The sequence below is a fragment of the Hipposideros armiger genome, unplaced genomic scaffold (assembly GCF_001890085.2).
Source record: "Hipposideros armiger isolate ML-2016 unplaced genomic scaffold, ASM189008v1 scaffold_813, whole genome shotgun sequence".
Taxonomy (NCBI): domain Eukaryota; kingdom Metazoa; phylum Chordata; class Mammalia; order Chiroptera; family Hipposideridae; genus Hipposideros; species Hipposideros armiger.
Genome location: NW_017732163.1, coordinates 512,564 through 522,079, shown reverse-complemented (window position 1 = coordinate 522,079; position 9,516 = coordinate 512,564). Strand labels below are relative to the sequence as shown.

The following is a 9,516-nucleotide window of genomic DNA, read 5'->3' as shown; positions in this document are numbered from 1 at the left end:
CTCCTTCTCTCCCTCATCCCCACCCCCCCCAACCAACAGCCATCAGCTGCACCCCCACATCTCTGAGACCACCTCTGTTCACTTTCCTCGCTGGGTCTGTCCATTTCTGACAGAGGGGTGTTGAAGTCTCCATCTATGATAGTGGATTCATCTGGCTCTCCTGGCTATTCTTTGTCTCATTTAGCTGATGCTCTGTTGTTAGGCACAAACACATTATGAATTATGATTTCTTCCTGAAAAATTGACCCCTTTCTCATTGTGTAATGCTCCTCTTTATGATAACTTTCCTTGTTGTTAAATCTGCTCTGTCCAAAATTAATATAGCTACTACTGCTTTCTTTTGATTAGTGTTGACATGGTATATTTTTCTCCATCTATTTACTTTTAATCTCTATGTGCCTTTATATCTAAAGTGGGTTTCTGATGGACAACATGGAGTGGGTCATGTTTTTTGATCCACTCTGACAATTTTCTTTGAATTGGTGCATTTAGACCATTTACATTCACAGTGACTATTGATGTAGTTGATATATAATATCAGAAATGAACATATATAACCATATTCATTATTATTTTCTATTTGTTGCCTTTATCCTATTTTTGACTTCCATTCTTTTTCTGCCTTTTGTGGTTTTGAATGAGCATTTGACATTATCACATTTTCTGTCTTTCTTAGCATATCAGTTATACTTGTTTTAGCGGGTGCCCTAAAGTTTACACTATACATTTACAACTAATCCAAGTCCACTTTCAAATAACACTACACTTCATGGGTAGTGTGAGTACCTTATAATAACAAAATAATGCCTGTTCCTTTCTTCCATCCTCAGTATCACTGCTATCATTTACTTCAGTTATACATAAACACGTGCATGCACGCACGTGCATGTGTGCATGTGTGTGTGCATACACACACACACACACACACACACACACACACACTATTCCTTTCTCTATGTAGATCCCAGTTTCTGGTCTATATTTTCCTTCTATCTAAAGCACCTCTTTTAATATTCCTTGTAAGGCAGGTCTACTGGCAACAAACTCCCTCGATATTTGTTTGTCTAAGAAAGTTTTTATTCCTCTTTTATTTTTGAAGGATATTTTCACAGGGTACAGAATTCTAGGTTAGTGGTTTTCTCTTTTAAAGAGAGTTCCAAATAGTTCTTGCAAAAATGAATATTTAGGGCTGGCCGAGTGGCGCATTGCTTAAGAGCTGGGTTGGGAGTGCCAGCTCTGAGCAACAGGGCCCCGGTTTGGATCTCACATGAGGGCCCTCTACAGCTAAGATGGTGAACAACAGCTTGACCTTGAGTTGGGCTGCCGTGAGTCGCTGGTGATGGCATAGGCTGCAGTGGGGCTGCAGTGGGCTACTGTAAGCTACCGTGAGTGGCTGGCAGCTGGCATGAGCCGCCGCGAGCCGCCGTGAGTGGCTGTCCAATGGCTGGCGAGCGACTGCCTCACCCTGGAAGAGCGCAATGATCACAATACCAACATGGGCCAGTGAAGCAACGTCCTCCACAACTAGACTGAAGAACAAACAAAAAAAAGTACAGCAACTTGTCTGTTCCCCTTCCCTGATTCCCCAATAAAATCTTTTAAAAAAATAATAAAAATAAATAAATAAATAAAAATGAGTATTTCGTTAAAAGCCACCCGGCCTCAAATTTAATCAGCTTAATGGAATTCAACTTTCACAATATTAATTTTTCTTAACAGCAATTTTGGGAAAATATCAAAGTGGTTCAAGCAGTTTTAAATTTCTAATGATGTTCAGTTTTCATCATTCCTCTGTAGTATTGGAAAAAGCTACTTTTAGCATTTTAAATTACTATTTTTATATTCATAAGAAATACGTTTATTTCAGAAAATGACAAAACTCACAATGAAGGAAAATATTACTGGTGATTCTTTCAGAAGCAACACTTTCTGTTTTGATGCACAACTTCCAGATGTTTTTAACTTATAAAATGATATTCTTGTGGTAAAATTTGACAAACTAATTTTTCACTTATTATATCCTAGGAAATGATTAAAACAAATTTTTAAGTAAGAAAACAAATATTTTGTTGATGTCTTTCAGACTCAGGGTCTAAATGTGAAACCAAGAAGTTACCTTCAAATCATTGCAACAAATCTGGGCAAAGCAAATATCAGAAACCAGTTTCTGTACTACAGAAAGGTCCCACAGGAAAAAGAGGCTGCAAGAAAAATTCAGTCCTAATAAAACCCAAAAAAGTGCATTCAAGGAAGAAGTCTTTAAAATGTAATGACAGTGGGAAAACCTTTAATCAAAGCTGATCTCTTAGACTTCATCAGAACTCTCATACTGAAGAGAAGCCTTATGAATGTAGTAATTGTAGAAAAGCTTTTAAACAAGTCTCAACCTTAATTCTTCATCAGAGAATTCACAATGGAAGGAAAAGCCATGAATGTGATAAATGTGGGAAAAGCTTCATTCAAAGAACAACCCTTGTTATACATGAGAAAATTCATGATGGACAGGAAACCTTTGACTGTGAGAAGGCCTTGAATCAATGCTCATCTCTCAGCATACATCAGAAAATTCACTTTGTTGAGAATGCTTACCATTGCAGAAGGTGTGGGAAAGTCTTCATTCGAATGTCGTCCCTTTTACTCCATAAGAAAATTCACACTAGAAAGAAAATACATGAATGCAATAAATGTGAGAGAGGCTTCACTAAGAAATCAGTCCTTGTTTTACATAAAATAACTCATACTAAAGAGAAAACCCATCCAAGTCAGAAGGCCTTAAGTCAGCAGAAAAGGCACCATTTAGAGAATCCTTATAAATGCAGAAAATGTGGGAAATTCTTTAATAGGATTTCGTCCATTATTCTTCATCAGAGAATTCACACCTCAGAGAAACTCTACAAGTGTGACAAATGTGAGAAGGTCTTCAGGCAGCTTTCAACCCTTATTCTACACCTAAGAATTCACAATGGAGAGAAACTATACAAATGCAATAAATGTGAGAAGGTCTGTAATCGGCATTCAACCCTTATTCAACATCAGAAAGTTCATACAAAGAAAAAGAAATTGTTTGAATATAAGGAATGTGGGAAGATGTTTTCTGGAACTGCCAACCTTAAAATACATCAGAACGTTCATTCTGAAGAGAAACCTTTTAAATGCAATAAATGTAGTAAAGTTTTGGGCCGCCAATCATTTCTGATTGAGCATCAGAGAATTCATACTGGAGAAAAACCCTATCAGTGTGAGGAATGTGGGAAAGCCTTCAGTCATCGAATATCTCTTACTCGACATAAGAGAATCCATACTGAAGACAGACCATATGAATGTGATCAGTGTGGGAAGGCCTTCAGTCAGAGTGCGCACCTCGCCCAACATGAAAGAATTACACTGGAGAGAAGCCATATACATGCAAAACATGCGGGAAGGCCTTTAGTCAACGCACGTCCCTTATTCTACATGAAAGAAGTCATACTGGAGAGAAACCCTATGAATGTAGTGAGTGTGGGAAGGCATTTAGCAGTGGCTCGGATCTTATCCGGCACCAGAGGAGTCATTCTTCAGAGAAACCATATGAATGTAGTAAATGTGGGAAGGCATATAGTCGGAGCTCATCCCTGATTCGACATCAGAGAACACATTCTGAAGGAAAAAGCCTAAAGTTGTTATAAAAACAAAGACTGAGGCTTTGAAAGTAGGGATAGAGGCATGGCAAAAATGCATTTGTCTCTAACATAAATTTTGTAAAGATGGGACCATTTGATGATGTGTCCCACTTTGAAAGCCAAAGAGCAAAAGTCCTTGGTGACTTTTGACCTGAGAATTTCAAATCAACTGAGGTAGTGACCTTATCATACGTCTTAATCAAGCTCAGATGATTGGATCAGTCACTTTTACTGAAGACCATCCTTCATTTGATAAGAATGACTGATTTTATTTTCAATGTAGTTTTAGAGCTAGTTCATTGGTTACATACAACGAAGTCCGTTTTTGTGGATGGGGCTTTGAGCCTGATGTAACATCACATGAAAAGTTTGAGTTTGTCCCTTTCAACTAGAACTATCTCACATAAGGGACTTCCTGGAAAACCAGGGTGCCACTTCTAGCTGACAAAAATTTGTGGGTGAGAATTATCGACTGGATAAAATAAATTTTCAGGTAGTCCACCAAAAAGGGTTTATTCAGGAAAAGGAAAAAGCAAAATCACCACAGCAGTGTGGGACTGCGTACCTCCGGCTGCCTGGCCAGCCATGTGCAGAAACAGCCCTATGCCAAGATGGCCCCTATATATATACACCCCCCACCCCACCCCCGCAGGAAGTTAGAACCATAAAGTTTAACAGGAAGTCAGGACTAGGAAGTAACAGGAAGCTCAGCTCCATTCATAGACCTCCGAGCTCCCAGGTGAGTTTTTCTTAGTGCCAGTTCGCTTTTATCATTCCCCCTTTTGATCAAGCACTTTTCTCTGAAAGCATCGTTGATCAACAGTCTGGTCTTCTGGTCTCAGGTTTTCCAGTCCTCAGGCTTTTGTCCCTCAATGTCAGGAAGGACCTCCTCTGGTGTCATCTCTTAACATCAAGGGGAGCGTGTATGGATCAAGAACAGCTGGTATCCAGGGTTGACAGGCATTAGGAGCAGAGCTTAAAAAAAAACACCTAGCTTATATGGTAGGTGTAAACCAGGAGCTCAAACTAGATAATGAGACAAAGACCATTATTATCTTAAATAGATCAAAATTCTTGATAGATTGAACAACCAGAAAGATTTGGTAACTCATCTCTTTAGAGAGGTCACCTGCTTTAAGTTTTGACAACTTTAGTTTCAGGTCACCAGACTATGTGCAGTTCCAGTCAGGGTTTGGTGCCTCCTTTAGGTGTGACGTGTATCCAGGAGTCTACTCCCTGCAGTTTAGTGGCACAGGGGTTAGTCAACAGTACGTGGTAAGAGCCCTTTTAGTGTGGCTGGAGGGAATGTTTTTTGAGGTGTCTTTCCCAGTAAATGAAATCTCCAGGTAGTAGAGTATGAATTTTTAGTTTTTCATTTCCCTAGAGTGGACAGTGAAATGATTGTTCTACTAAAGCATGATTATTGTCAATAGAAGCAGTGAAACCTTTACAATATTGAAGTATGTCTCCTTTCACCAACAGTGGATCAGGAGGCAGGAGCCAAATGCGTGGGACATCCTGTAATTATCTTGAAAGGTGAAAGCTTGTGAGTCCCAAAGGGGTAGATCTGAGATTTAAAAGGACTAATGGCTCTGCTTTTGGCCAAGGTGTTTGAAGAGTTTCTACACATTTTGCCACTTGAGTCTTAATAATGCCATTAGTGCGTTGAATCAATCCTGAAGATCGAGGATGGTAAGCATAGTGAAAATGTAGAAGTGGCCAAATAGCACAGACTTGCTTTAGCACCTGACAAGTGAAATGGGTTCCTCGATCACTGTGTAGTTTGAGAGGAATTCCCCAAGTAGGAATAATCTCTAACAATATTTTAGCCACTCCAGATGCATTAGCTTGTCTGCAAGGGAAAGCTTCAGTCCAGTGAGAAAACACATGACTAAAACATACTTGTATCCATGAAATGGGGGAAGCTGTAAGAAGTCTAGTTGCCAGACCTCAAATGGTCCATTTGACAACATGTCCAGGGGCAGTGTGAATAGGCTTCCCTGAGTTATACTTGGACAGGTGGGACACCTAAGGTAGGCACTTTTTGCAGCCTTATTAATATTTCCCCACAAGTATTGGTGCATGAATGCTACCACTTTGTCCGTAGATCAATGATTCAACGCATGTGGTTAGGAGTGGGAATTTGGAGTTTCTCTTAGGACTGGATTGTTATTTGGTCTGAACCAGTGTCTTCTCCTTATCAAACCAGCAATTGTTGGATTTCCAGTTATGTTTTTCTAAGTTGTCAACTCGAAAAGCTTCTCTTTGGACCATGACATAGGTTTGACTGTCACTGACACCTTTTAGGGCAGTATTTTTAGCATAAATGTCAGCAAGGTGATTTCCTTTAGCTTCCAGGGAATCAAGTTTAGAATATCCTAGAATCTTAATAATAGCTAAAGCATCAGGGAAAACCATAGCATCCAATAATTCCCATGCATATGGACTATTTTTAATTTTATCTCCATTGGAGTTAAGGAAACCACAATGTTTCCATAGCCTTCCAAAGTCGTGAGCCACCTCAAAAGCATACCTATTGTCAATATAAATGTTGACAGTGTTACCCTTTGCTAAAATGCAAGCTCGAGTAAGGGCATATAATGCAGCCTGCTGTGCTGAAGTGGCCAGAGACAAAGGCACTGCCTCGATGACTTCAGAAGGGACTACAACAGCATAACCACCACGATACCATTGTCCTTTTTTAAGTATAGACCATCTGTATTCCATGAAAGATCTGCTTCACCTAGAGGAGTCGTCTGTAAGTCATCATGAGGAGTCAGGAGGTGATCTGTCAGTATCAGTCATGAGGGGCTTCCTGAGTCTCAGAATGGAGAAAAGTAGCTAGATTAAGGATATTACAATGTTAAAGGGTTAAATGGAAGCAGTTAACAAGGATTTCTAGGAAGTAAGATCACACTGGGTGTACTGAAAACTCAGGAGAGTTTCTACTACATGAGGCACAAAGATGGTTAGAGGGGATCTCACAACAATTTTCTCTGTGACCTTAACCAGGAGGGCAGTAGCAGCAACAGCTCTGAGGAAAGGGAAGTATCCCTAAGCCTCAGGTTCATTCCAAGGGCTGTAGTATCCTTGGGATCTATATTGGTCTCCATGTTTTTGAGTAAGCACCCCAAGGGCATTTCCTTCCTTTTCATGCACAAAAAAGAAGAAGGGAATCTGGCAGTTAGGATGCCCAAGAGAAGGCGGGTTTATGAAACTCTCCTTCAAGGCCTGAAAGACCATGTCATCCTGTTCTTCGCATGAAATCGGATCAGGACTGTCATTCCTTAATAGGACACATAGAGGTTTTGCCATAAGAGAGTTTTGGGATCCATTTCCAGCAATAGCCGACTAGTCCAAGAAAGCTCACAATTGGTGCTAAGTTTAGGGCCTTGGGAAACTTAGGACAACATGGAGCCTGTCTGTATCTAGTTGTAGACCTTGTTCAGATGTCCCAAGTATCGAACCTGAGTTTCAGCAAATTGTAATTTTTCTTTAGAGACCTTATGTCCCCAAAGTGTCAACAGATGGATGCTATCATCCTGTGAGGAAACCTGAGGAAAGCAAAAGTAAATCATCCACATATTGTAACAAGGTGGAACCTTTAGGGAAAACATTGTCCAAATCAGTCTTCAGAATTTGCAAAATAAGAAAGGCTGTCAGTAAATCCCTGAGACATTACTGTCCAGGTAAATTGCTTTCCTTCCCAAGTGAAAGCAAAAAGGTATTGGCCAGCTTCATCAACTGGGATGCTAAAGAATGCACGGTATAAATCAATTACTGAAAAGAATTTACTTCCAGTTGGAATGGATGCCAGCAGTGTATGAGGGTCAGGAATGGCAGAGTGTCTAGGGATAACAATGTGGTTTATTGCTCGGAGATCCTGGACAAACCTTCATCCTCATCCCTTTGGCTTTCTCACAGGTAGACTAGGAGTGTTACAAGGACTAGTGCAAGGAATAATAAGACCCTGAGTTATGTAATCTTGTATTATGGGCTTTATACCTTGGAAGGCCTCCTTACTTATAGGATATTAATTCTAGGCAGAGGTTTTGAAGGATCAATTTGAACCTTGACAGAAGGTGCACTGTAAATTCTACCAATATTAGTTGAAGATTTTACCCATAAAAATGATGGTAGTTGGTCCAATAGGGACCATCTATCAGTGCTTTCAGATTCAGTTACTGTACCATCAGAGACAGCACAAAAGATGCTGAAGTCATGCAATTCACGTGATTGGTGATTCTGATGGTTACCATCAAACTCTATTTCTCCCTTTTGAGAAAAGGATAGTCAGGCATACTTCTCTAAGAAGTCTCTGTCTAATAAATGGGTAGGGACAGAAGGGAAGAAAACAGTGTTTATCTCTTAAGGGGCCTAGATGAAAGGGAATAGGTTCGGATAAACCCCACTATTTTTTTATTTGAAATCCCCACTATATGAAATGTCTCATTACTCTGAGGCAGGGACCAGTTTATAACTGTGGAGTTGAGCACCAAGAGTGTAGCACTGGTGTCAATTTGAACAGAAGTACCGTATTTCCCCATGTATAAGATGCACTTTTTTTTGAAAAATTTGGGGTCTAAAAACTAGGTGCGTCTTATATAGTGGTTGTAGATTTCAAATGTCATAGATGGAACTGAGGATGAAGCAATATATGAAGACTGATTCGTCATCAGACACAGATGAGGACAAGCTAATGGTTGGGAGTTTTGACAGTGATGAGTTGTATGAATTTTATGATGAATAAAACGAGTTCAATAACTTTATGTAATATATTTTTTTTTCAAATTTCGGGCCCCAAAATTAAGGTGCGTCTTATACATGAGAGTGTCTTATACATGGGGAAATACGGTAGTTTCATTCCCAATTTGAAGAAAAGTTTCTCTAAGATGATTATGGAAAAAGCCCCTGTAGTTCCTTGGAGCCCTATCATTGGGAATTGGGAAGACCTGAAAAGGACTGGTTAGAAGGCAGAGAGCATGTCGTATGCTTAAACTTATGGCAACCCCTTTTCCAGTGTCCTTGCTCCAGTGTCCTTGCAGTAGTGGCAAAAAGTTGGAGTTCTTTGGTTTCGCATAAGGCCTTTCATTTGCCATGGCTGAAAGTCAAAAGTCTTGGCAATCTTATTTCTAGGTGGCTCATCTAAGGTACTGGCAAGCTCAATGACCAAATTTACCAAGTCTAGGGTAGGCATAATTCCCCATTCCATCCTGGATCTCCTAACCAGGAGGAAAAGGTTTTTATTTAGCCTATTGACAAGCAAAGAATTAAAGGTTACACGTGTGATGTCAACATCTGAAGGAAGACCAGAATTTTTCTTAAAAACTACCTGAAACCTATAAAAACAGTCATGAACAGATTCGTTTGGCCTTTGTGAGCAAGTCTGAATTTTGCTCCAATCAATAGACCTTGAGAAGGCCTTAGGAATTGCTCAACGTAGTTTTCGAACAAATGCCCTGACTTCCTCCCAATTGGAGGTTTGCTTTTTTCAATCTCAATCTGGATGTCACCATCTGGCAATCCTCATCCAATGTTGAGCTTGGCCTTTACCAACTAACATTGATTAGCTGGTGCAAATTGAAAACCCAGGCTGATGAGCCTGAATAGTCCTATCAAATGCCTCAGCAAACTTACCAGAGTCCTCAGTTACTTTAGGGCATTCCTTCACAATAGCTCATTTAATTCAGCTTTAGTCCAGGGGACATAGGAGATGTGGGGTTTATTAGGATCTCCAGAGGGTTTAATCTTAAATGGGAAAGTACTGATAAGTTCCGAGGAAGGAGAAAAAGGAGAGGATTCAAGAGAAGGTGCTCGCTAGGGACTAGCTGAAAGCGTAGGAGGCAGCAATGAGGGA

The 9,516-nt window shown here is 40.0% G+C and overlaps 1 protein-coding gene across 1 annotated transcript in view; it reads left to right on the top strand.

The window, feature by feature from the left end:
• Positions 1–8,257, top strand: part of ZNF667 (zinc finger protein 667) — a 20,389-nt gene extending 12,132 nt beyond the window's left edge. The window contains 2 exon segments of the mRNA XM_019628878.1: positions 2,084–3,379; positions 3,382–8,257. Of these exon segments, the coding sequence (XP_019484423.1) occupies positions 2,084–3,379; positions 3,382–3,665 (1,580 nt within the window). The 3' untranslated portion in view covers positions 3,666–8,257.
• Positions 8,258–9,516: the final 1,259 nt, after the last annotated feature.